The 26755-nt window shown below is 40.1% G+C and overlaps 1 protein-coding gene across 14 annotated transcripts in view; it reads right to left on the reverse strand.

Annotated features, from left to right (window-relative positions):
* Positions 1 to 26604, reverse strand: part of LOC121632390 (calcium/calmodulin-dependent protein kinase type II subunit gamma-like) — a 41511-nt gene extending 14907 nt beyond the window's left edge. For 3 of the 14 annotated variants that reach the window (XM_041973859.1, XM_041973855.1, XM_041973854.1), the window contains exons 1-13: positions 26378 to 26603; positions 24009 to 24103; positions 15866 to 15925; positions 10829 to 10883; positions 10623 to 10688; positions 6475 to 6547; positions 5184 to 5286; positions 4739 to 4822; positions 4292 to 4386; positions 3679 to 3801; positions 3388 to 3471; positions 2080 to 2122; positions 1154 to 1216 (exon numbers count right to left, since the gene is read on the reverse strand). In XM_041973859.1, the coding sequence (XP_041829793.1) occupies positions 1154 to 1216; positions 2080 to 2122; positions 3388 to 3471; positions 3679 to 3801; positions 4292 to 4386; positions 4739 to 4822; positions 5184 to 5286; positions 6475 to 6547; positions 10623 to 10688; positions 10829 to 10883; positions 15866 to 15925; positions 24009 to 24103; positions 26378 to 26442 (1009 nt within the window). In that variant the 5' untranslated portion in view covers positions 26443 to 26603. Of the gene's footprint in view, positions 1 to 1153; positions 1217 to 2079; positions 2123 to 3387; positions 3472 to 3678; positions 3802 to 4291; positions 4387 to 4738; positions 4823 to 5183; positions 5287 to 6474; positions 6548 to 10622; positions 10689 to 10828; positions 10884 to 15865; positions 15926 to 24008; positions 24104 to 26377 lie in introns of all 14 variants that reach the window. The other 11 variants (XM_041973867.1, XM_041973865.1, XM_041973864.1 and 8 more) reach the window with 6 other exon arrangements.
* Between the last annotated feature and the right edge of the window lie 151 nt (positions 26605 to 26755).

Genomic DNA, 26755 nt, shown 5'->3' on the forward strand with positions numbered 1-26755 from the left:
CATTCAGAGGGCTTTAGCTGACAATCAAAGCACCACAAACACCCCAAATCTCAGCACACCAATCACACATTCTTGGAGTAACTCCTGCCTCCCTGCTGGTCTCCCCATGCTTACAATTTACCCTTTTTCTGTCTAGACTCTGATCCTGTGCAGAAACGAATGCACACTGCAGAGCAAAGAAGATTTTCTTGTCAAGAAATGTGACGGAGAATCCAGTCTGCTCTACAGTCTTTTTTCTAATGTACTCAATCCATGGAGCCACCATTGGAATCGCCGACCTTCACCCCTGTCACTTAGCAGGATGAGAGATAAGCCAAGTTTTAGTACTTTCAAAATAGAAGCCATTATGTTGTCTTGTGGCATCCCTGCCTGCAGTGGGAACTTTTCTGAAAGTACTGAAACAAGGTCCCAAGAGGGGAGGGGGAAGAGACGTGGGATGCTTATTATCTCATAAGAGTTATCAGGAGGGCTGCGTAACCGTGATGCCTTGTATAGCATCACTGAAAGCAGCCACTGCATCCTCCGTCTCAGTCGAAGCTTCTCCCCAAGTTTCTCAGCATCCGCCTCTTATCTTTTGCCCCACCAGAACCAGGTCTGACGATGGCAGCACGCCAACCAAGCTCTTGCCGGTCCCCTGCAGTGTCAGTTCCCGCCCCCAGGATACATGCCCCTCCTCATCCCCTGCCCCGGTCCACCCTGTGCACAGCCTGAAAAGCTGGCTGGGAGAGAACACAGGGGCATAAGGGGTCAGCTGAAAGTCGAGATGGAGCTTACTAGAAGTGACAACTTAACTAATTTGGAGGATGTAATGGGAGGCTATGAGATCACGGCTGAGTGGCTGTGAGGTGTGAATGTAAAGAGGTCTGGAGTGCTAGCTTAACCATATTGATTTTAGTGATGCTGATGTAAATGACTGCACATAGAAAATATGTTGTCTTTGCTTTATAGCAAAAACACATCCAAATTACCCTAAAAAAGCAAAACCTGTGTGAGTATCCATGCATAAATGTATGTGAATGTTGATGAGGATGCTGGCAGAGGCTGCATGCTGGTGTTTGGGGATGATGATGATGATGTCCCACCCTGGACTATGGACCAAGGATGTAGCTGTGTGTGTAGAGAGGAAGTGGATGGGCGTGTCTCTGGGACGTACCTTCCTGAGCCAGTGAGGCCGTGGAGGAGGCGGCAGCAGCAGAGTTGGTATGCTGCCGGCCCACTATTGGACAGAAATGCTACAGTTGGGAGGGGCTATACAAAATAGGCAGGTCTATCTCACGATGTTCAATCGCGGGCCTAGAAAGCTACCGGGGAGCTGGCAACAGCCCACATTTATCCAACACATTGATAGAAATGGGCTAGAGCAAAGATGTGCACCCCTGTGGATTCCTAGGCCCAGGGTTGAAATCATTAACCATCGACTGACCTATTACTTTGAGGCTGAGAACAAGGCCTCTGTGAAAACAAGTCACTCTCAGCAGACTGAGAGGAAAAAAAAAAAAAAAAAAAGAAAAATAAAGAGAAAAAACAGAAGACATAATCTTAGTGGTCACCTGAAGAGAACACCATACTTGCCCAAAACATAAAAGTCAAATAAAAAAAATCTAGGCTTCTTTCTCAAACATGCAAATGCTCCATAGGCGGCGGAAAAAAGGAACACATACATACACAAAGACACACACACACACACACACACACACACACACACACACACACATACACACACACACACACACACACACACACAAGGAGAGATACATTAGCATTGGACAAGGACGTAACTGGCACTCACATTAAACAATTCTGGTATGCTAACATACATCAGGATGCAATGCGCTAATAATTATCCATCAATACATTAATTCTACTGTAACACAGAATAACTTCAAATTTCAAATCTGTTTCATGTTGAAAGCAAGCAAACCTCTGTGCACACACAAAGACACGTTGTTATTTTGAGGACGAGTGGGTGAGTGTGAGTGTAGAGAGGGGGCTAAAAGAGGTGCAGAGGACTCTATCCACTCTCCCTCCTCTCACTCTGCATGTGCTGCGTGGGAGGCTGAGGGCGAAGGGCACACCCACCTGAGAAGTTTCTGGACACCAGCATGGTGGTAAGAATGGCTCCCTGGAGGAGGAGAGGACGGAGGAAAGAGAAGTGAGGGTAGTATAAGGAGTACACAGAGTCTTATTTAACAGGATTTCAAGTTATCTTAATTTCTACTGGGACAACATATTTAACTTTCTGCTTTTTCTGAAAATCAGGAATGCAGTCTTTTTCAGTAGTTAAATCCAACCATCTGTAGGGGATCCACATACAGTAACAGCAGGTTTTCACATCTCCAAGTCCTATCACACATTCTTCTATGCAAATGAATTTAAATGATGTGAAGAAACAGAACGGTTGCTACTTGATCTAATAGTTTGCATGTACAGCTGTGAATGCAAACCACAGCAACTAAGGCTGCTTTTCACTCTAAATGCTTCAAACTGCCTCATTTAGAGGAAGAAATTGAGCTTTTCAAAAGGTATAAGCAGACCCTTTAACCTCCTTAACTTAGTCTGGAGTTGGTAGGACCAAATATAACTTTTAGTTCTTGACATTTTCCATTTTAAAAGCTACCTTTGGAGATTTGACATGCATCCTAATAAAAATAGGAATTAAAAAGCATGGTATTTTATTACCACAGGACAATATAAAGTCCAACGTGGGGGCAGCTGGTCAACTAATGGTGTTAAACTCCCAATAAATTGAGTGATTATTCGCTCCCCTGCAGCTACACAGAGGCAGGGTGTGTTAATGTCCAACACCTTCTTAAAACGTATGTATAGTAGATCCGCAGGGATGTAAATTTCATATGATGCTGTATATTACAGAAGTGGGAAATGTCATCTCAACGTCTCATGATTTAAAACTTAACCTCCCAATTATAAGTTATAGTGTAAACCATTTCCTCCAATGTCAGCCCTGTGGTAGTCTTGGCTGTACCAAGTTCATACCAGACCTTCTGAACAAAAAAAAGTTTGAAATGGACACATCTGAGCCAAGAAATTGCTCACAATCATCCAAAATCAAAAGCTTTGAGTCACAGAAATAGGAGTCTGAACTGTCAGCTTAGGCTGAGGTAACTGGAAGTCAAAGATGTATAATATTTATACAATTTAAGTGCTTAAATGTTGATAAGAAACCTTCTGCTTGTTATTGTAGAACTAATGATATTATTAAAGGATATTATATAGTATTAAATAATATGGCATATTCATGGTCTTGCAAAGTAATCAGTTCTGTAATGTAGTGTAAAAACAAAAAGAGATTTACCAAATTCTCTTAGTTTGGACATACCCAGAAACCATAAAAAAGAAAGGTAGTCTACTAAAATACAGGATGGTTACCTTGAGTTTTCGGCGAGCATTGAACTTGCGGAGACATTCGACGGTTTCCTGTCTGTGCATCATGGACGCCACTGTAGAACGGTGCTGTGAGATGACAGAACCAAAAGACATTTACAATTATAAAAACAATATTTATCGAATATACACTGATAATTTGTAGTTATTTGAAGACAATAGAATGGTCATAATATTGGTGCTGCTGTGTAAAGGTTTAATACTCAGCTGTACTTCAATGTCATGTCGGAATCCAGATGTTCTTTTGCTAGTTTAAGTGAGTGGGTGAATACTTACACAGACCCATGGATGTTTGAGGGCTTGTTCAGCAGTGATTCTCTTGGCTGGGTTAATGGTCAACATCTGGTTGATCAGGTTCTTTGCTTCTGGAGTCACCGTGTCCCACTCTGGGGAAGGGAACTGAGGAAAATGGAGAAACAAGATCACAGAAGGAAGGAAAGGATTAGCATAAATACTTCTTTCATGAAGGACTTGGGAGTCTTCTTCGCAAAACATAGCTTCTGATCACCACATCTTGTGTTACTTTGTTGACATAAGGCACAATGAGCAAAACTGACATTTTAACACGTTACAAAACACGTTTATGTTCCAGGTGCAGAAGAAATTAAACTCCCTGCAAACAGGCTGCAATGTAATTTGATTAACCAGCGACAGAGAGGAGTATCCACCTTCTCATTTTCTCTTTCTTACACACACACCCACCCACACACACACAATGTACACACACACACCCCTCTGCAATGCGTCAGGAAGGCCCCCGATAGGATCAATAGCTTTGGACCAGATCTCAATTGGACTCTATTTAACATTCAAAAACTGCTTAGCAAACCCCTGCACTGCACCCGCCATCCAATATACACTAATGCACACACAGACAGAGCACACTTACATCGTAGGCCCCAGCTTTGATCTGCTGATAGAGTTTGTGTTGATCTTCATCCCAGAAAGGAGGGTATCCAACTAACAAGATATAGAGAATAACACCTGACAGAAAATAAAGTGGGAAAGAGAAATATCGTGTTACAAATCCATCTCATGTAGTTTATGATGAAGAGAACTCAGCAACAAGTTGTATCCAACAAAGCAGAACACAATGGAGAGAAAATTTAAACAATAAGAGTTGGATTAGTTTGATTACTCGGCCACTTTATATGCACGATAATGTCTATTTTAGGCTGAAGTGAGTTATTTAATTATTGAAATTTGACTTTTTAAGGCTGCAAATGGACTAATTTGCCTGGAGACAAACACTGAAAATGTCTGTTATTCATTTTCCCAAAAATTCAACATAAGCCAGCTGATTGCAACAGGTTAGCTGCCGTGATGTGAAGCTCACCACAAGCCCATATGTCCACAGGCTTGCCGTAGGGATCCTTCCTCAAAACCTCAGGCGAGAGATAACCAGGAGTACCCGCAAACCCTGTCCGACAGATAATTCAGAGAACAAAATTAACTACTGACCTGTTGATGCATTATGGAAGACCAGATTATGATAGTGCAGAGATGAGAGTAAATGTCCATTAATCATCTCTGTCTTGCTAAAGAGTTGGCCAAATACTGGCAGCTTGGCTGTTAGCCAGGACAAAATGACCTAAGCATGAACTAGAAAGTGGCAGCAAGTCTTTTAAACAATGCTCTCCATAAATATTATTTTGGCTTTTAACTGGCACTGGATGTGTTTTTTTTCTGAAACTGGGGCATTCAACACCCATATAACATAACGGATCAGGTAAATGGTCCCACACATTTGATATAAGTGTTACTGGGTTATGTTTTCTCACCAAACCAAGCCTGCTGGTCCCCCTGCACCTCAATAGCAAGGCCAAAGTCTGCCAGCTTCACTGCAGCTCCCTTCATCTTACTGGCCAGCAACAGGTTCTCAGGCTTGCATGGACACACACACACACACAAACATTGTGAAAAAGCATGTAGAAATCAAGTCAGTGAGAGACCGATAATCATAGCCCTCTTCAGTAAAGCTCTTCTTTACAAATGTATTTATATTTAATGTATTCGACACAGCTTGTGTGGGGGTGTAGCAAAGGTGTGCAAAAGCTAAGGGAGAGAGAGAGGAGGTAGGACAAGGATGGGTATAGTTGAGAATCTCCACAATGCCTTATATGGACATGAATTCGTAGCCATAGAAACCACTCGGGAGTCATTTGGGCTGTGCTGCAGACTGCATGCTAAATGGAAAGTGTACTTAGTGAGAGGCTGCGTGTGTGGTAGTGTTCTAAATGGCAGTTGTTTGGGCAGCGGGACATAAAGGGACGCAGTAAAAAGCCCACTCAGGATAAAAGGCCAACAAATCAGATGGGCAGCACTCGGAGTAATGGCATTATTTTGCAACACAGCGCGTGCACACATATAAGAGTCGCCCACACTCGTCTGCAACATCCGCTGAGATTGTCCCCCCACGCCGTTCAGTTTCTGCATGAAAAGGTACAATTTAACACATATTATAATAATCCATCCCCTCAAAGTGGTTTAGGTAGAGAACTGGAAGTCACACAGAAGCTCTCTTCCCATATTCTTTTCATCTGAGCCAATCAGCAATTGAGGACAACTGAAGCCCCTCCCATGTTACATGACGGGTGGTGTGATGTCACTCTGGTTGTCCTGGCAACTCCCATGGCTATGCCCTCACAATAGTCCCCGTCACATTGGTACAAAGTGTCTGTGTGTGTAAATGCATGTATGTGTTGTTAGAGCCCTTGCCTTATCCTTGCCATAGGTGAGACAAACCCCCTTCCACGTGATCATGACTCACCATCTCTGTGCTCAGCATGAACACACATGCATGCACATATACGCACTTGCACACAGAGCTCTGGTCAAGGACAGACAGGATGACAGATGTGACAACAGATAGAGGAACAGAGGGGGGAAAAAAGAAAAAAAAAGGTAGACGGGAGAGGGACGCAGGGGAGGAAAAAAAAAGAGATGGAAGCAAAACTGCAGAGAGGAAGAGAAACAGAGACGAAGCAACTGAGAGCCATCTGTGTGTTGCCATGACCACGAGCAGAGGTGTGTGAGTGTGTGTGGTTGTCATGGAAACGGGCAACCACTCACCTTGAGGTCTCTGTGCACAATATCATGCTGGTGGATATGATTGACACTCTCCAAGATCTGACTAATGCAGTGACTACAGAGAGAGAGAAAAAAGAGGACAAACAGAGCGAGATGTGTCAGCCACTGCCCTTCATTACAAAAAACATCACACACACTGCACACGATTTGTCCATCGAGCATTTCATAAAGCCTGCTGGATTATGGAGTGGCTACAAAACTGATGCATATCATTGCATCACTGTTAAGAAATCATAATGAAAAACACTGTTAAAGTGCTGTACATTTTAGAGAAGTAAAGGGTTGCATATTCTTGAGAAACTGAAATAGGAAGTATAGATAATTTTGAGTCAGGAAACAAAAGTCAGTAGAGTACATGAATTAAACCGCCACTGCTGTTCTGAAAGGTTAAGAGCATTTCTCCTGTGCACAACACAAGAACACACAAAAAACACTAAACCCAAAATAAATAAATGAGAAAAAGTATGTGGTTCCTTATAGGCCTTAAGCTATAACAGGGGTCTCAAAAAGCCAACACCAGCTTTTTGTCACAGTAAAAGCCAACTTATAAAGCCTTCGCACCGGCTTTAAGTCTGGCTTTATCGTGACTGAAAGCCAGTGTTTTAACTGTCCTTTGTCGCTTTCTTGGTGATGGTGAAAACAGCTCCCATGCTGCTGCATATGCATGTTTTTGCATTTTTGTGAACAACAATTTAGCAGATATTCCAACTTGCTGGGGTAGTAAGTCCCGTTTACCTTCTCCTCCCGCATCACAGTCACTGTGCACTAGCTTGCAGGGAAAACGAGTGCTATTTGTCCCTTGCCAGCAGCTGTAGATGGCAGACTGCCATAGCACTGACCTACAGGCATACACGTTTCATGTATGAAAAATCTAAAATTCTTCGCTTACGAGAATGTGTCAAATCATTATTGGGGGTCATAATATACCAATGATAACACATATACACGCAGACATCAATTTTGGCCAGTACACAACAGAAAATGTTTCTGAATTATGATTCAGCAAGTCTTTCAACACAAGAAGTATTAGATTAGCCCACATTTTGTGATTTTACCCAGCTCTCAGTACTGTTGCTTTTATTTAGAATTTATTTAATATTCAGTGTAAGCACATTGAATCACGGAAAAAGGAAGCCACTTACTTGGTGGTAAAAAATTGCAGTAGTTGTGACAGCTCTAATTCAGTGTAATTTAAAGACTAAATGCAGTTAAACACCCGTGGTAGCTACCAGTGTGACCACACTTTGTTTTAACATAGGTCTGGTAAGTGAGCTGACTGATTTCTTAGATTTTCCAAGCCAATACAAGATCATCTTTATAACGGGGCCCTATTATGCCTTTTTGACTTTTCTGAGATTTCTACAGTGTTAAAGTGTTGAATAGAATAGAACTTTATTGTTATTGCCAGAAGTTCGATGAAATTACAAATACTCATCAGATAAGTGAATGGCGCCGTTTTGTTTTTTTTTTTTTTCACATAAATGCATGTTTGAGTTTTCCAGTGTGTCTACATTTAGTTTCCATGGCACCGAAAACAATAGGTTTTAAAAAGTTTTTTCTACTTGGATATTTTAGGCAGTCCATCGGGGGGCGGGGGGATGGCTACCTAAAATAGGACCAATCCTGAACCACAAGCTCTAAGTAATAAAAAGGAAAGATAGAAATACAGTTAACTATATCAAACAATGCATGAAAGTGTTATCAAATAGCATCATTACCTTCTCTATTTCTTGGCAGCAGTCGTTTTCCACCTCTTTTGCATTGTGGTACATTTGCCACATGTACACCTCTTAACAGGTGCATGTACAAATATATAAGGCGAGTGAAGGAAGGCAACTTTTTATTGAACTATAGTTGGTAAGCAGAGTACTGTCCAAACAGAGACATGCATTACTTTTTGCAAGTTGCTGAGTTCACTCTCGTTTTTGGAGTCTGATTCGGCCCGAACATGTATGGCTGTATGTTTTGTGTTGACATTGTTTACAGAGTATTTATATTATTTTGGTTTGTTTACGAGTTCTGCAGGTGTTTCTCTGACGAAAACAGTTTGTATGCGCTCTCAATGGACAACTACTCCCGGCAGTTGACCAATCAGAGGCAGCCCACATCAGGGGGAGGAGGGGCTCAGAGCGGTCTCATTCTGCTTCTTTCTGGCAGAGGCTGACCTGAGGACGTATGGAGAGAATCGATATAAAATAAAGGAGTTTGTGAAAAATGCTCGATTAATTCCTAACCTTGTGGACTCCCCTATAAAAATAAATTAGTCTGAAATGAGCACAACAGAGCCACTTTAAGTTCCTCCAGTGTGGTGTCAGGCCTGTATTAATGTCTGCAAATTTCCGACAAACATACTTTGGGAGAAGAAAGAACTTTTTTCTTGTTCGTGAGGCCACATGAACAAAATTTAGTCACTTTGCTCTCACAGATGTGAATGGGGACAGTTATCGACACATCAGCCTAGCAGAACTTTCTTCTCGTGGGGCTCTGAGAAGTATTGTGTGATTGGTTGGACATTTGAGGTGGGTGTGGTCAACGCGGAAAAAAATGAAACAGAAAGCTGTGGTTTCCGCATTTCCCTGATGTGAGGCTGAACGGATAGTTTTGATGAACAACTGATCGAGATGGTGAGAAAGTACGTCAATGTATACACGTGGGATTTAAAGACATGGACATCGCAGTGTGCACAACCCCACCCTGCCACGGACGAAGCTTCTTGTTAAATATGAAATAACTTTGTTAGCTGTTCATTGCACATAAAAACACATGCATGCGCCCCCGCAGTAATCCTCGCCGCATCGCGGACAAAGCCTCTCGTGGAGTATGAAACGACCGGACCAATACAAACTTTTTTCTTGTTCTCGAGGCAGCGAGTTCTTGCTTCTAATGGAGTATGTAACAAGAGTAACAGTTTAGGGTTTGGTCCAGCTGGAGAAGATCTTTTGCTTTGTTTCAGTGGGTTTCTGTGAACTGTGAAGTTACAGGAGAGTAAACAATGATGAAGCAGATCTTTTTTGTGCCTCTTTTGTGCCTTTGATGAATCAGCCATGGGGGCATGTTCAAAACAACCCATTTGTTGATATCCAGTTGCAAGCACGTGACGCAGTGTATAAAGCGAAGCTCAGCTGTAAAATGACACAGCATCCTGGGAGCAAATGTTGGGAAGTGCATTTTCTCAGCCTCGGAACGCTGCTCCAGGAATGTACATAATAAATGTTACTGTTGTGTAAGAAAGGCAGTTTTACGGTCAGAAAGTTAAGTGATACTTTAAATTCATCCATTCCAACAAGATGTCTGATTTTTTGCAAACACAAAATAGCAAATTATTAATTGCAACACAAGTGTGCCAGTGGGCAACAGGGGAAGCTAATATTTAGCCCATTAGTGTCATTTTTGGGATTAATGCTGTTTTAAAGGGTTTTCAATCATTTAAATTAGCAGTGCTCACTTTTTATCAGCACTCTGCTGAGCAATAAATTAGATGCTTGACTCTTTTTAAAATGACATTTAACCTCAGTCCAATAAAACTGACAAAACAGGTACGTTGGCAACATTACACATTTACTTTGACTTCAAATAATAAAGAATTTGATTAGAGCGGAAGAGGCATGAAATTGAAATAAAGTGTAACAACTTGACAACGCTGCTATCAGATTCAAAGACATACATGTTTGGCAAAAAGGTCTCTCTTGTAAATGAGACTGCATGTATCAGTGGGACTACCTATATGAATAAAGGTTAATTAAATTTGATCCCATGGATGCTCAACTTGTCAAAACCCAATAATAACAGCAAATCTTCCACAGAAAAAAGCATTTTAGGATTTTTTTTGTAATTTAAGACATGAAAACTCAATCAATTAATCAATTCCCTTTAGCTGAACTGTCTCTTTTTGCAGTAAAATAGGAAGGACAGCATGTGCTAAACTAGATCTGGCAAACAAGTATATCACTGCACTTGTTGACAGGAGGAAGCATTCCCTGACGAGAATACAAGTAAATCAATTATGAGCTTCACCACACAAAGACACAGTGGTGCATTTAACACGAGGGTGAGTGTGTATATGTTCAAGAGGATTTTGTGGCAGTGTGTTCATGCATGTTTATGTCAGAACAGCTATAAGAGGAACTTACCTGGCATCAGCCTCACTGTAGTACTCCCTGGCAACAATGTCTTCAAAAAGCTCTCCTCCTGTCACGCTGGGAGGAAGAGGGAAAGAAGGCGCAGAGAGAGGAAATGGGGAGGCCAAAGAGAGAGAAGCTATTAGCATACACCAACAAACCACAGTCACATGCATGGATAAAATGTCACTGTGTTCGCGTGTACAGAATATACTCACAGGTCAAAGACTAGGTAATGAAAGCCTTCCTCTGAAATGCTGTCATGCAGTCTCACTGGAATAGAGAGGGTTGGAAGTGAGACTCAGACATAAAGAAAGCAGCATACAAGAAGTAGCAGCAGAGTTTGACAGTTAAGTCTTTTCAAAAACTGATAAAAAAATTGAAAAGGTACAGGATTTACCAAAATAAATCAACTTTGATAATGTAGTATACCCATCATTTCCCATAGCTTTCATTTTGGTTGCTCTGGACACATAATGTGAGCAGGAAATCTTTTACTGGTTCCACATGCAGTACATGTAAAGTTTAAGGTTGTGTGAGGCAAAAAACACAGCACTTACTTTCGTTTTGAGATTGTGTTGTGCATGCAGTTTGTGAAGTGAGAACAGTGTTGTGAAACTTCAAGTCTGTGTGGTATGGGGGTAAATTAGCACCCACAGACTAGAGCAGAAGTTAAATGATCGCACAATACTGGTAAAGCAAAGGCTGATATGAGTCGTTTCCTGTGTATTGGTAGCTCCACTTTCAAAATTATATAGTGTGTGGACACTCAACGACCCATTTGAGTGTGAAGTCAACACACACCTTAAAATAAAAATAGAAAACGGGTCTATTTTTATGCTCATGGAATGGATTTCTGTGGCACATAGATGTGCTGCTCTCATGCTCACAGTAGCCAGTTTCACTGACTATTGTGCAACAGTCCACACACTATTTAAATTCACAATAGCTTAAGTGAATGCTAAATTACCTATAATCAACACAAATTTCTACAAAGTTGGGGTACAGGTGCTGCACCTTCCATTACCAACATAGCGAGACATGCCACATTGTGGTATGTTGGTTTGATTTAAGAGCCTGTCACATTCACATCTTCATCACAGTCATGTTGGATCGGTTCCTTTCTCCTTGTTTGCGGCTTTTCCAGAACCAATCTCTGTCCCTTCATGATTCGTGCCTTACCTGACTAATCTTCATACAGGTATATTCACATCACCAGACAGTGACCTGATACACCTGCCATGCCAATATATCTAGAATGATCCTTAAAATACATGATAGCGCTGGGCAAAATGGCCTAAAACTAAAATCGTAGATTTTTTTTCAAACCAAATCCGATTTCGAGTTTAAAATAATTTTGTTTTCCTTTTCTTTCTTAAAAACATATTCAACTTATTAAAAACAATAAACTTAAAGCTTTTGCATGCAAACAATGTTTTATTTATTTATTTACATGAATGAATGAACGACAGCAAAGAGAGTTAATAACATCTTCATTTTTCCACCGTAAAAATATCTTGCATATGCATCCATCCATCTGGTTCCTTATCATGAGGGATCCACTGCAGAAAAAATTCCTCTGATGTTGGTCATCTCCTAACGGGAGTTTATGGGCTGAAGTTGTCTTTTGCATTTCGTAAAGAGTAGCATTTGTCACTGTGGTTAAATGCACAGCTAAATTCCAGGCATGAGTGACGGCTCATTTCTCTGTATATCTGTTAGTCCTTTCAGACAAACGGCGTTCTGGTGCGGAGGGAGGGCTGAGCTCGCTGCTAACTATGGAATCCCAAGGAAAACGTTTGGGGTGCATATAAAAGAAGAAAAAAAATCCACATTTTCATAAAAATGTATCGTCACAAAGAGAATTTAGATTGATTTATAATGCAGGTTGAAGCCTACCAAAATATGCTGATGCAGAATCCTTTAATAAATTATCCATTACAACTCATACATATATATATAGTTATATAAGATTTTGGTTTTTATTCCAATTTCCCAGTTAAGATGCAGCGTTACTGCACAGCTGCACCTACAACTCAGATGGGGAATGAGCTGCCTTTGCTAATTGTCACTAATTTATATACATTTTAGTCTGGAAACATAAAAAAGAAAGACAGCAACTTGAAATGTGTATACGGCCAAGGTTTCCAGAGTAAAAAGTTGTTTATCTAGGAATGGAAGAGAAAACTGTGTAGCAGACACTCGCTGAAGAGCAGAGGTAAACTTTCAGCAGACAACGTGAAAACTGAAGGGATTAGTCCAAACTTGCTGGTCAGTCTTTAAGGTAAATGCTAGAAAACTCTGCTGGTGGAAGCGCTCTAATCCTCTCTGACAATGAGACTCACATTAAGATGGTGATAGAAGACATGGGAATCTCACGCTAAGATTGTTATGCTCATTTGTTGCAGCTTGTTTTTCAGGATGAGCTTCTTTTACTGTGCAACTTTAGTGATGCTTTGACAAATACATGTAAAATTGTGGGGCATTTTCAATATTTGCATCTTGAACGGTCCTATTTGTAGAACCTTCACACTAAACAGCAAGCTCTAACAAACCGGCTACATAAAGACGTTCCAGCAAGATTTAACAGAAGTCCATTTCAGCAGAAATGACCCTTGGTGCAGATACTGCAGACCCCTGTGTCTGCAACGCTGTCAGCTTATCTCGTATTCCCAGCTTATTCACATACATCCTGACTCCATTTCAGCACATGCTCTTGGACCTTAATGATGTCAGTTTGTCTTCAGTTATTGTTGCTGCAACCATGCAGACTAACCTTATATGTTCGGATAAGATGGAAAAATCAGCCATGCACAATGATTTGATTTAGTTGACTTGAAGATATTTTTTTTTCTTTTTTTAATCTTTGCAGAGTTCTTGTGTTTTTATTTCAAATACTAAATTTGAAATAAAGACTCAAGATAAAAGTATAAAAGATAAACTTCAATGCTAGAGGTGCTCATGTGAACAAGAATATGAAATGACTGATTAGAGGTAAACACAATGCCTTATAATTTGAAGACCATCTCTCAGACCCTGTCTGCAACTACCTGCATCCGTATCATTTTTCCTCCCCATGGTACACTGACAAACCCTAGATAGTTTCTAACAATTGGCAACAACCATTGTTTGCATCAAGTTTATATACAAATGTAGTGGAACGCTGTTGTGTACGCTTGTGTTCACAGCAAGTATATCCCAGCCCTAATGAGAATAGCTAAAAAACAGATATCTAGCAATTTTTGAAAGAGTGTTTCATTATTACTGACACAGAGCAACCAAGAGCTTGGCAAAGAGAAGAAGTGATGAATACAGATGGGCTCACACTGCCTTGATACTGCAGTAGCCCTCCTGTCAACTTAGCTGAACCGCAGCAGAATGACAAAGCAAGATGCAGGTAGAAGGAGCCAGATGATGGGGTATGGGTCTGAGATCTACTTTAGGTTTAGTGTCAGCACAGAAACAGTTATCGTTATGTAAAGTGAATATCTGTTGTATAATAAGATGAAGTAGGATGGCCCTGCAGCAAGAAACAAGAGCCACTGCTCTTTCCTCCTCCTCCCATCTTTTCGCTCTTTCTCCATCTGTCTCCCACTCCTCCTGATTTCGTCTCTCCATCTGTCTCCTTTTTTTTTGTGCCCTCTTTTGTCCAAAGTTTGAATGCAGCCAATGCCAAGATATGTCAAAAAGAGCAGAAAGGACAAGAGAGGGAGGAAAATCTATAGAGTGGGGAAGATAACAGGGAGATTAGGCGAGGGGGCGAATGAGAGCCTGGGGGGAGCCACAAGAAAACTAGGACACGAGAAAAAGAAAATAAGGAGAGCAGTGGGAAAGGTATCATTGATTTTGTCATTTTCTGCCCATTGTGGTCATCTTCTCTGGACATCTATATTAAGGTTGCAAAGTGAGTTTAATCCCCCCCCCCCCCCAAAAAAAAAAAAATTAAAATTAAACACTTTTCTTCACCCAGAAAGCAACATGAGGCTGAATCTGTAATTTTTTCTCATGATTTTGTTCCTGCAGTCACAACTACACAGCAGATTTAAACCAGCTTGTATTAAAAAAAATACATCTCTTGCTCACTACTTTGCACAATCATAGATTTGTTTCATTATTGTCAAGTGCAGAGTTGCTCATCTGTATGATGTGACCCAATGGATTATGGGAACGTGGCATGGACACCACTATATCTGGCAGCACATGAAAGTGGACACACTTCCAATTCCTTTTCTATTTGTTCCGAATGACAATCAGTAAGTGTAGTGTAGAAAACGGTAAGCAGAAAATTTCAAACAAAGCAAACCAGAAACTTAATACACACAGACTCAGCCTCAGAAAACGTGTTAAAATACTGACTTTAAACCTACTGATGCCAGAATATTATGAGCAATAGTCCCCCTTTCTTAGCATTATATTTTTATATAAACAGGTCATGAATTGTGTGTTTATACTCAACGTATGTTAGCAAGAAAAATAAGAACAACCCACCCATTGGACTGATTGGACTACAGAAATCCTAATTTCTGTAGAATATAGGCATGTGAAAAAATACTGCAGCATATGTGACCTCTCAATAAATCAGTGAAGTTAATCTGCTAACTGAAAGTATTTTTGCCACCCTGTGCCACACTCAGCACCCAATATAAGACATTTTAAAAGGCAGTTTAATATATTATCATCCTTATGAATTGTTGGTGAATCTGCAATTCAAAGAATCTTCCAAGTAGGATTCTTAAGAGTGAGGTCTTTAATTGTTCCCAATGAGGATAGATTATATGAGGTTGCCTGGTGATAAAGTGCTGCACCTAGCATCTTTTGTGTGTGTGTGTGGGTGTGTGTGAGAGATTGGACAGAGTGACACTAGCTGAAAATTTTTAAAGTTTTCAGGAAGGTGTAGACCGATGCAGATGACAAAATGTATGTCACACAGGCCTTGTGCAGGAGTGAACAGCAGAACTGTAAAATGTCTTTAAGCAGTATTAAGATCTGAGGATGTATTAGGAATATCCTAATTTAACAGGATATTTTCAGTTCAAGTAGATTTGTTTTGCTGGTTTTAGTGACATGAAGCCAATCCTGACAAGAGTAAATGTGTACATGGGAAAGAAAATTTCAAATTGCTTCAGCAAATCACTTACTATTCATCACCAAGGATGAATCATCCGATATTACTTTTGTATGTTTGGGAAATTCTCTGTTGCACAAAGCCAGTACAAGGACAGCATAGCCAACACCACACAAAGAGAGAAACTCACCAATGTTAGGATGCTTCAGAAGACGGCAGATTCGAGCCTCTCTTTCAAGCTTCTGATGGTCTGAGGAGAAAACACCAGGAGAAATTCCAGTTTAGAGCCAAATGACAACACAGCAGGGTGTTTGGAAACTTAAGAAACAACAACAACAAAATAAATAAAATAAAAAATATGATATTTACTGAATTATTCAAGTGATAACCTTTTTGCTTTTCATTTTAGGTGGTGTGAAAAAGTGAGTTAGGGAAAAATATAAGAATTAACATTTAGATATTAACAGAAAGACTTTGGCAACAATATAGTTCTTTGCCTCAGAAATATCTAAATCAGTTAATAATCCATTTGCAGAGAAAGCCACTTTACCTTTTTAATTCCTTAAGTTTATTAAAAAGCAGACTATGCAAAATTATCTTATTGAAGATCCTGGTGACATTTCTTTTTAATTTTACTGAAATTCTTAAGAAATAAATGTGTGCATCTGTTACACTGGTAATACATTACCAGTCAGACAACACTGTGGTGGATACAGACTACACAACCACAAATTTGTAATTAGAAAGAAGCTGTTTAGAATGTCTGGACTTCGTCTGCAGTCCCGCCCGTTGACACATCCGGTGCACAGCAGGAGATCCTCTGCATGGAATGTGTTCTCACAATCCAAAACACTTGAGAGAGGTGGCTGGTAGAGCACAGAGGAGGCAGGACATAAAGCAAACAGCTGCAAGAATTTAGAGATGATTGTAGATGGCAGACGAGGCTCCTTTCTTATCCATTACCATGATTTTCTGTGTCAATATTAATAATGCATTGGTGTCTACCCACATTATTGAGGAACAAATGCAAAGCAACATACAGGCAGAAAAAAAGTATGAAGGTTTTGATTCAAGCCTGCTCTACGGGGTTAAATCGGTCCAATAGTTTAACTGAAAGGGGTGAAAAATTGTCTTACTGAATCAAGTTGAATAGTCAGAGATAAACATTACGGTGGGTATGATCTCATTGCTAGACTGTCTACAGTCTGTGTGTAGTAATAAGTGCAGGTATTTACAGGTGGATGCTTGCACATGCTTGTATGTCTGTGCAAATGGGTTTGTGTGAAGCCCAGAAATACAACACTGTAGTGTCTATACTTAAGGATGGGAGGGACGTTCACAAGAACACACACCTCACAGCCAAAACAACATCCTTTTTGGAAGATTTTACTGAATCATATAGTAACACTACAACTATTATTGTGTGTGTTTATAAGAACCTTTGGTGTAGAAAGAACTTTACAATTTCAAAATATCTAAATTGGTATGAGATGCAGTAGCCACAAAAACATCATGCTGCTGAGGTCAGAGGTCAGGCGGCCTAACTGTAAAGAGGATCCAGTATGACTTTGTCTTTAGACATGCGTTATCACTGCGGTTAAGCCAACTAACTCCACAGCTCCATGGCGATTATATGACACAGGGGCAAGCTGGGTAAGATTTGCATTAATTTCCCCAGAACAGCAACAACCTCAGATAAAATTCACATGCTGCTGCAGAGCCATCAACTATCACCTTATCCTACTGCTCTTTTACAGCAGGTACAGGCGTAATACAAGAGCCCATTATTCTAACTAGCAGCGCTCCTCTCTGGATGCTAAGCTCCTTGCCGTCATGTCCATCCTCTCCTGGCCACGTTTCTTTTAACCTGTTGCTAAGTAGGAGGAGTTTTAAAGCTACTTCAGATGTTTTGTAGAATTGCATGTCTACCTTCAACTAGCTTCTCTGCCATGTCCCTACAGGTGTAGTTTTCCCTCATCTGAGAGAAAGCCAGTGAATACGAGACAGACCTGAACCTCCTTCTAATTACACGAGTGACGCAGGACGGAGACACACACACAGAGACTGAGGGAGGATTACATGGAACATCCATTTGCTAGAAGAGGATCACAGCTCCCGTGTCTCTAGTGTGCGTGTGTGCTTTTATACAACTGTCTACCCTGGTGCAGTGTCACTGCAGCACTCCCTAATTCATTCAATCTCCTTATTTGTTAGTGTGAGAGTGTGTGGAAGTGGAAGACAGGAAAGAGAAGGCTGGAGGGTAATTACTGGCACTTCCTGCTGCTCTCTAATTGGCCATCTGTTTTGCCATGGGGCGGGCCCACAGCCATCTTACATCAGCTGAGAAGGATGGAGAGAACCTCACACACAAACACAGTCTTCTATGTGCCACACAAAGCTGACAATCTGACTAAAGGCTTGAGGTTTCAGTTCAATCTGTTTCAGGCCAGTTTCCATCCAAACTGATAGAATAGAGAAAGTCTGACCAAATCAGATACAACATGTCAATACTGACAAACATATCAGCATTTTAAGGATGGTTGGCATTATCCAGACTTAGTTTTACCTATAAACAAAATCATTTAAACCCACTTATTTATGTAGAATTATCAAAATACTTTTCAGAATAATCATATAAAAGAATCTAAAAATATTCTAGTAATTTAAACAATCTTTTGGCTTTCCATTGTGGGTAATACTACTTAACTGATAATGGCTGATTCTTTTATGGTATTACTTCAGTGGAGATTCCAAGCAAGCCAAACAGACTTAATACTGTGACGTGCTCTGTAGCGTGCAAACATTATGATGAATCCAAAAAGATATTCAAATCTTTTTATATTTAAAACCTGTCACGACTTAGTTTCAAATCATAATTCTCCATGTGCAGTTTTAATTTGCTTTGAAAAAAATGTCTTCTGAGTTTATGTCATGCAATGAACACATGCATGGGAGGGATCAGCTGTTTGTCATCACAGCTGATAAACAGCTGATCTTGTCTGCAGCTGAAAATTAAGCAGGAAACGGCCGTGCCAAGTAGAACCATGCCATATTATGTAATGAGAAAAACAAGTGTGTGACTACAGACAAACGGACATGGTATTGTAGGGGTGTCTTTCTCAAGAGTTTACACTGTAACCTTAACCTTGAGAACATCAAATGAGTTTCTGAAAATGTGACAGATATGACTCCAACCTCTTTAATATTCAAAGTGGAAACTTTCAGTAAAACAATCACTTTTAATTTTGAATTTTTAGGTTGTGAGAAATTATTCTATATTCAGTGAGCGCTTTGAAACTATTACTGGGTAAAAAACTAGGGATCTATTATTTAATCACTCAGCTGTTGCATCTGAAATTCTGGTCCATACTCCTTACCATTGAACTGTAATGGAATTTATTAGCGCTCATATCAGTACTGGGTATTGGCAAGTACTCAAATATAAAGTACTTGCACTCGGTATAGGTCCATTCCTGGTAAAAACTAAAGAAAAGACCAATAACTGATGATATGAAGCTAGTCTGCACCTTTAAAATCAGAACTGAAACTTTTGGCAATGATTCAAATGCACAATTAATGGCCATCTTAGTTGTTATGGTAACCACTACACACAATATCACCAACTGCATGTTAGACACTTTAAGCGATCGGTTTCTTTTGTTAAAAAATTTATTCTGACACAGCTTTAATTTCTGCAGTTTGTTGTCAGTGGACACAGTATAATGTTAATCTCAGGAGCAGTTAGCCAAACAGGAAGATGTAGTCTGTATTTTTAATTTAGCTGTCAACACTGATTGGTCTCTTTGGATTGGAGGAAAATGACAAAAGAATCACAACATCCACCTCACTGAACAAATCGGGCATATGCTCACAGATTCAGAGGTCTGGAAATAGGCTGCATGCAAAGGCAACAACAGCTCAACTCAGTGCTTCTCTGCAAATATTAATAACAGTAATAATAGTAGTAAAGAGATTTTTGCTTTAGGTCATCTAACTGGATTGAGGTGTAAATTTAAGAAATTGCTGAGCAATAAGTATAACTGAAATGATTTTCAATGAGCCGATTATACAGCCCAAGAGCAGTAACTGTAGGACACCAAGAAAAAAATGTTGAAGTAGTGCATTTAAGTGTATGGTCTATCTCACTTTGACTCTCTCTCTCTCACACACACACTCACACGTACACACACACAGTTGCAGCAGACAATGCAGCAGCCCTCCAGTTTCCAGTGTCACTTCAACAACAAAACGTAGCATTCATTTTGAACAGATAAACTCACATTACACCTACGCAGCATCTTCTCAACTGCCATGTAAAACTAGTATGTGAATGCATGTACACCACACAATTTAAAAAGACATCACCCACTGATCATAATAATGACAATAAAGAGCTGAGGTGGGCAGAAATTAGCTAAATCTACCAGCAGCTCACAAACCTCAGTCCTAAGACCCTCCCATTTGATAAACCCAGCGATATAGAAAATCTACAGCCATGAGGTTTTCTCACCGTTAACAGCAGGTTTAACTATAAACACATCCAAAGACACATCTGTTTTCATGTTATCTTCCTATATCAGATAACAAAACACTCCGGTCGTCCTGATTACCATTTATCCTGTTTGAAGCTTTGGTAAGGCTGGAAATTGCATTTTATTAGTAGCCTTGTTTGGAAAAGATTGAAAAATTAGCCATTTTGGGAGAAAATTAGCCTATCCTCCTACTTTTCCTCTGACAGAGTGCACAGCCTAGGTTTCAGAAACAAACTACAAAAACAGCATGTCTATGACACATGGACACATGTCCAAAAAAGCTTGTTAATTGTGTCACTGGCTGAACAGAGAAGAGGCAAAGGAAAGCAATATCTCCCCTTCACAGTTTAATATTGTCAATTGTTCATCCAAATATTTGCATGATGTCAGAATCCCGCACCTTAACCTGAACTGGCAAAACTTTGGGATCAGCATAACTAACAACCATAACATGTATAGCTAAAATAGTACATTTGATCAGCAGCTTTTTGGTCCAGAAGAACAGCATGTTTGGTATTTAACATTTACTGGATGTAGCACCAGTTTTATGCACAGGTTTTGCTGATGTTGACATTTTCTTTTCTTTAAAAATAATTTTCTTCTCAGGATATGAAGACTGTCTTTTTGACAAGTCCATACATATTTAGCGGTGTAAGCAGTAACTAAAGAAGCAAGCTGTCCTGCAGAATCTGGAACTGAATTGGCTTTTCAATATCTTAAAGGTTGTGCATAGGCATCTACATTTACTTGGGTTGATGGTTCTCCATTAATATAATGTAGAACCTGTAAGTAAAGCAATCATAAGTGAACATTTATATCTGTGCAACATCTGTCTGCTTCCACCTGCAGTTAGAATCCCAAGGAGCTAGTTGGTATTAGTGCTTCAAACTACAAAAAAAGTGACTGCAATCAGCTCTGGTTCAGTGAGTACATGGGTATCTGATAAATGTTTAAAAACCACAATATTTAACAACATTACATACATGGACTGACAGAGCCTAGAAACAGCAGACAGCACCAGGCAGAATACTTGTTATTGTGTTGGCATTATGGGGAAAAAATGTCAGAATTTCATCCTGGCATATTTCAGAAGGCATGTTTCAATCAAGACTTTGTTTCCAAAACTGGTTTAAAAAGTAAGAATCTGTCAATACCGATCTCAACCTAACAGCATAAAAACCCACAATTACATGTAAGTTACTAGAATATAAATGTTTAACAAAATAACTGCATAAAATTAATATGAATAAAAATGTCTTGAGCTCTCAGTGTGACATGGATTCTTAAATAGTTTTTCTTTTCTAGACAACATATACCACACTTACAACAATAAATCTGTAAAACTTTATTGACTAAAACAGGAAAATTTCAAAAGAACCTCTCTGAAATAAGCATATGATGCAAGATGGTAATTATTCCATAATGACACTGATCACAGCATATCTGACTTGCTGTGTGTTCTACCGAAGCATGTTATTATCTGTATCTCATTAGACCTTCATCTCCCATTGATTCAGTAATATTGGTGAGTTTGAATCCTCTTAATCTATGTGAGGAAATCACATGATATATGTATATCATTAATGACATACTGAGAGATAGCTTTGGTCATGTGTATCTATACATACTTCATAATCATGTGCTAATTACCTTACCCTGGACGCTACTGTTACGGCTGAAATAAAAAAAGAAATGGAAGTGAGGTATACCAAACAAAATCAGTAATAACAATAATACTAATAATAAGGTCTCCATCAGGATCCTGATCTGATACTTGAGATCAGGCTTTCAAGATCAGATCAGATCCCTCTTTCTTATCTTTTGCCAACTAATAAGTCCCTACCATATTTTGTGCATGCTTCTGCCCACTTGCATACCATATCCAACTGGCTACACTACAGCAAAATACCTTCATCCATCCAAAACCACAACTTCCCTCACATCCTTTTCATTAGTTTCCTAACTTCTTTCCTTCCTTCCTTTCTTTCCCCTCCCCCCTCCTCAGATTACTGCAGTGTTTACCAGAGCTTTGAAAGACTTACCCACCAGGCCACTCATGAGGCCACACTCACCCCGTCAGGCTAAAAAAAAGAAGCCTACCCAAATCCTAGCGGGCAGAAGGCCTGCTCACGCAGCGGCTGCCTAGTGTAGATGTTGTGTTTTTGTTTGCGTGTAGGTGCACGGTACATCAGCAAAACAGCCTATTGCAATTTTTCCTCTAAGCTCAAAATCCCCTCCCTCCTTCCCTCCATCCCATGTTCTTCTGTCTCATTGCATCATTTCACCTTCTTTCCACTAGTGACACTATGCTGCATGTATGATTACTGTTCAAAAATTCACCCCCTCTAATGGCAAGCCCACACATATACATAGGCTTACACTGTACTTCCTGCCTCTGCAAAGAGCCCACCGCTTTCTGCTGAGTACTTACTTTTTCCTTGGTGGGACATTAATACTAGAAGCTACTCTATGTGGACACTTGATGGCAGGGATAGAACAATAATAGCATTACAACACACTCACACAAAACAGACATGCTCTATTAGTATTACTCCCTGCTCCCTCTGACTCTTCTTGACACACACAAATACCATCAGACAGACAACAACAGGGCAAACAGGGAGGCGCCTATGGAATCTGTGGGGTCTTAGTGGTTGATGAGATACATTTAGCATAAGTGGATTAGCCTCAATACGAACCAATCTCCCTTCACAGAAAGACAAGAGACAGGCAATGAGTAAGAGAGATGCAACGGTAACAGGAGGGTGCAGGAAAAGGAAGCCAGGTGCATGAGTGTGTCTAATTTCCCAGATACAGAGAAGAGAAAGCAAGAAGATATCTCGGTCTGAAACCAGGGGAGGTCCTGACACAGTGACATGGGCTCTTGTCATTGTTACAAGAAGCTACAACAGGCATGTAAATGTCAGTGCTGACCTCTAGATACAGGTAGACAAGTAAAACAAAACATACAATTCAAGTGTGGACTGTGGAGCATTATGAATACAAGATCCACACAAAAAGAAGAAGAAAAAAAAAAATAATAATAATAATAAAAAACCTTCATACCCTTTAACCTCTTAAGACCCAGGCTCTAACTTTTAATTCCTTCAGGTAATTTGGGATGAACAGAAGCTGAGAAATACAAAACCTAAGAATGGTTCTGGATGGTGGGTGTATATTACGAGACTCTGCAGCCTCATATGCTCACGCTGGATCTCAAGAGGTAAATTAAGAGATTGAATTAATTAACTGCAAAACGCCTGTCGATTACATCACAATGGTAGTGACTGATTTAATAAAAGCATTATTATATGATAAAGAACTCTCAGGGATAAAAATTAATTAAAACACATTTATTCTAATATTGGAATTATTGGAATTCTCTTTATGTGCACAATTTCCAATACAGCTTGCTAATAACAGGATGCATGCAGTATAAAATGTGGACCAGTGAATATTTTCTCATACAATAGAACATCATTATCTAAAGCACGACATAGTAGGCAAAGTTTTAAAAAAAATCAATGCGTTAAACTGCTTGGCGGCAATATTGATTGTACAGGATTTGGTCATTGATAACAAAGAACTTTGCTTATTAAAGAGTTTAAATATCTAGATTAGCTATAAAAAGGCTAATACACTTCCTATTTTATCAATGAACTTATTCTCAGTATAACATCCAGAAATGCCATCGTATACCTAAATAAGTAACTACCAATTTCCACTTTCCTATAGATTTTACAAACAAATCAAGCATGCGTACATCAGTTTCTGAGTTATTGTGGATTAGTGTTTCCATACCTCTTGCAGACAGCTTCTTAGTGTTGATGATTTTTGCAGCATATTCCTGTCCTGATGATTTCTTTACACACCTACGCACCACAGAAAAAGCTCCCCTAAGAAGACAGAACATAAACAATGAAAAATTAGTTCCATTTCACATGCTGTCTTTCACAGATACACAAAGTGTGACATTTAAAACTGCAAACCACTCATGTGGCAGTGGCTTGTTTGTGTATATACGCCAACAACTCAGCTCTGACTCTCTCCACCCTCAGTCTCATTCACACTTCTTTTTTTTTTTGAGGGGGCTATAACAGCATCACTGCAAACAATATGAAAGGGTAAGACAATCAAGCCGCAGCAAAATAGCATCAGTTAAGGTGTTGGATTAGAAATGAAGGTTCATCTTTGATGTGCACACAACAGATTACATTCAACTGCAATTTGCAAAAAGCCAGTAGAAAGACTGGGACAAATCTCTCACACTAGTTAACATTTAATACAGTCACTATTATAAATGTGCTCAAACACAAAAGGAAGCAACTGCTACTCTGAAAACTTACAGATTGACCTAGATGAACACTCTCCATGCTGCTATGGTAATTGTTAAATCTGGAGCATTGCAGAAGAAGTAATTTTACATTATTTTTGCAGCAGCCGGTAAACCCAACAACTTTGTAGTATACCAGTTTTCCTGGCAGAGGAAGGATGCTTTTCTTTCTTTCTTTATTTTTTACTACCCCTGCTGATATATGAAGTGCCTCTACTTTCTGTTGCACTCTGCTCCTGTGGCTCCACTCTTAGTTTCAATTATTTAACAGCAAATGAGAGGTGACAGGTGACACAAGTACAAGGCAGTGCCTAGACGTTAATAACCTATGACAGAACAAAATGCATTAACAAACGGGAGCAGAAACAAAAGCAAAGGCAAGTGCTAAGACTGGAGAAGAATCAGGCAGTGGAGACCAGATCCACTTTGGAGCATGCGTAGGTGTGTACATGTGTATGGGCACACTGGCTGTGCAATCAGTGCCATTGATTACTGTCAATTATAAGGGACAAAGTGGAAATGGCAGCTGGAAATTAAGGCCAGTGTGTCTTTATAGCATTGATGCCGCCCTGCTGCTACAAGAAGGGAAGGAAAAAAAATTTTTCATTTCACAAAAGAAGAAGAGGAGATGGTGATTGGGGATCAATAAGGTTTTCAACCAATACGAAAACTTTTTGTATGTATTTGGAGAGCCATTTCCTAACATGTTAATAGTATAGTATTTACATATGATCTATACCTGTGGTAAGTTAATTTTGCATAAATTATGTAAAAAGAAAAAAATCCAATAATACAGGTGGCATAAACATAAAGTTTATGTTATAATTATCAAGATTGTCTATTTTATATTAAAATATTAGATCACACAGTCTAATCTTTTGATGAAAATCTATTACAGTTTCCTTTGGAAAAAGCCTGTCATTTTGTACGTCACAAAATATGATCAAACATTTAAATTCTTTAAGTATTAGGTCACAGAATTGGGAGTTACAGTGATCACAGTACCGAGGAAACACACCCATTATTCGTCCTAAGAAAACGCTCCATTGCCTCAATAACTGCCAACCACCTCAGTGTGAGATCCATAAAAAAACCTTTATTGATAACTTGGTGTTGGAGACAGCTGCTGCGCCGTGCGTATTGGTATTATAGTGCAAACATAAATCAGAGCTGCCTGGACCGAATAACTTCCACATTAAGTGATCCAGGGGTACGTAGCGTTACTCAACATGGTTACACAAATCATCTGCAGCTGCTAAGGGGAGAGAAAAAAAAACTGGTCGGCCTTGTTAGCTAGCGACCACAGACGCAGGTATACCAAGCCCGCACGGAGCTGTCAGAGCCGTGGGCCGGTGAAATGTCAGAGGGCTACGTCTGCGGCGTCTCTCGGGGCCCCGCTGATGGGTCCAACAGACCAGAAACTACCGTCTGGTAAACACGGAAGAGCGAACAGCTGTTAATGAACCAGCCTCTATGCAATTTATTCATAATCACATGCGTCTAAAAGGCGCAGCGATAGTGGGCTAACTCGGCTAGTTTATCAATATCAGCATGGTAGCTCGTTGGCTAGTAACTGAATGTTAGTGCGCCGTCTCCGTTACTGCGGGAGCAGCTAGTTAGCCAATAGCAGTAGTTTTTTTTAGCTTCAGTGCACCACGACTATAAAGATTCTGGTTAATATATACGGACAAATCACTTAAGTCGTCAATAGAACTAGTCATTGAGGAAATTAAGCTAAAGATCACCTGCTAGCTGGCTAAACAGAAATTATGTGAGGCGAGGTTGCGGGGGTGGGGGACAAAACGACAAGACAAACACGATGCACATTGCTGCTTACTTCCCGAGCTCCTCGTACAGCTGGTACTCGTCGGTAAACCGGGTGGAAGTAGCGGTGGTTGCCATGGTGGGAGCCGTGAGAGGGGAGCCCGAGCCTTGGGGTACGACGGCGGCTGGCTCTCGTACGGGGTCCAGGAGGGGAGGGGGGGAATAGCCTAGCCTCCAACACTAGAGTACCTTTTTGACAGGCAAGCAAGACTGAAGAGGAGAGAGTCGAGCAGAGACGGAAAGGGAGGGGCTGGGGAGAAGAGGGGGAGGAATGATGATGATGATAGTGCGTCTGTGCGTGTAACTTTAGTGTATGTGTGTGCACGTGTGTATTTGTGTGTAGTAAAGGGGAGGAACCTCGCGAGAATAGGCTGTGCAGCATGAGACCTTT

The sequence above is a fragment of the Melanotaenia boesemani genome, chromosome 21, assembly GCF_017639745.1.
Source record: "Melanotaenia boesemani isolate fMelBoe1 chromosome 21, fMelBoe1.pri, whole genome shotgun sequence".
In the NCBI taxonomy this organism is placed as follows: Eukaryota; Metazoa; Chordata; class Actinopteri; order Atheriniformes; family Melanotaeniidae; genus Melanotaenia; species Melanotaenia boesemani.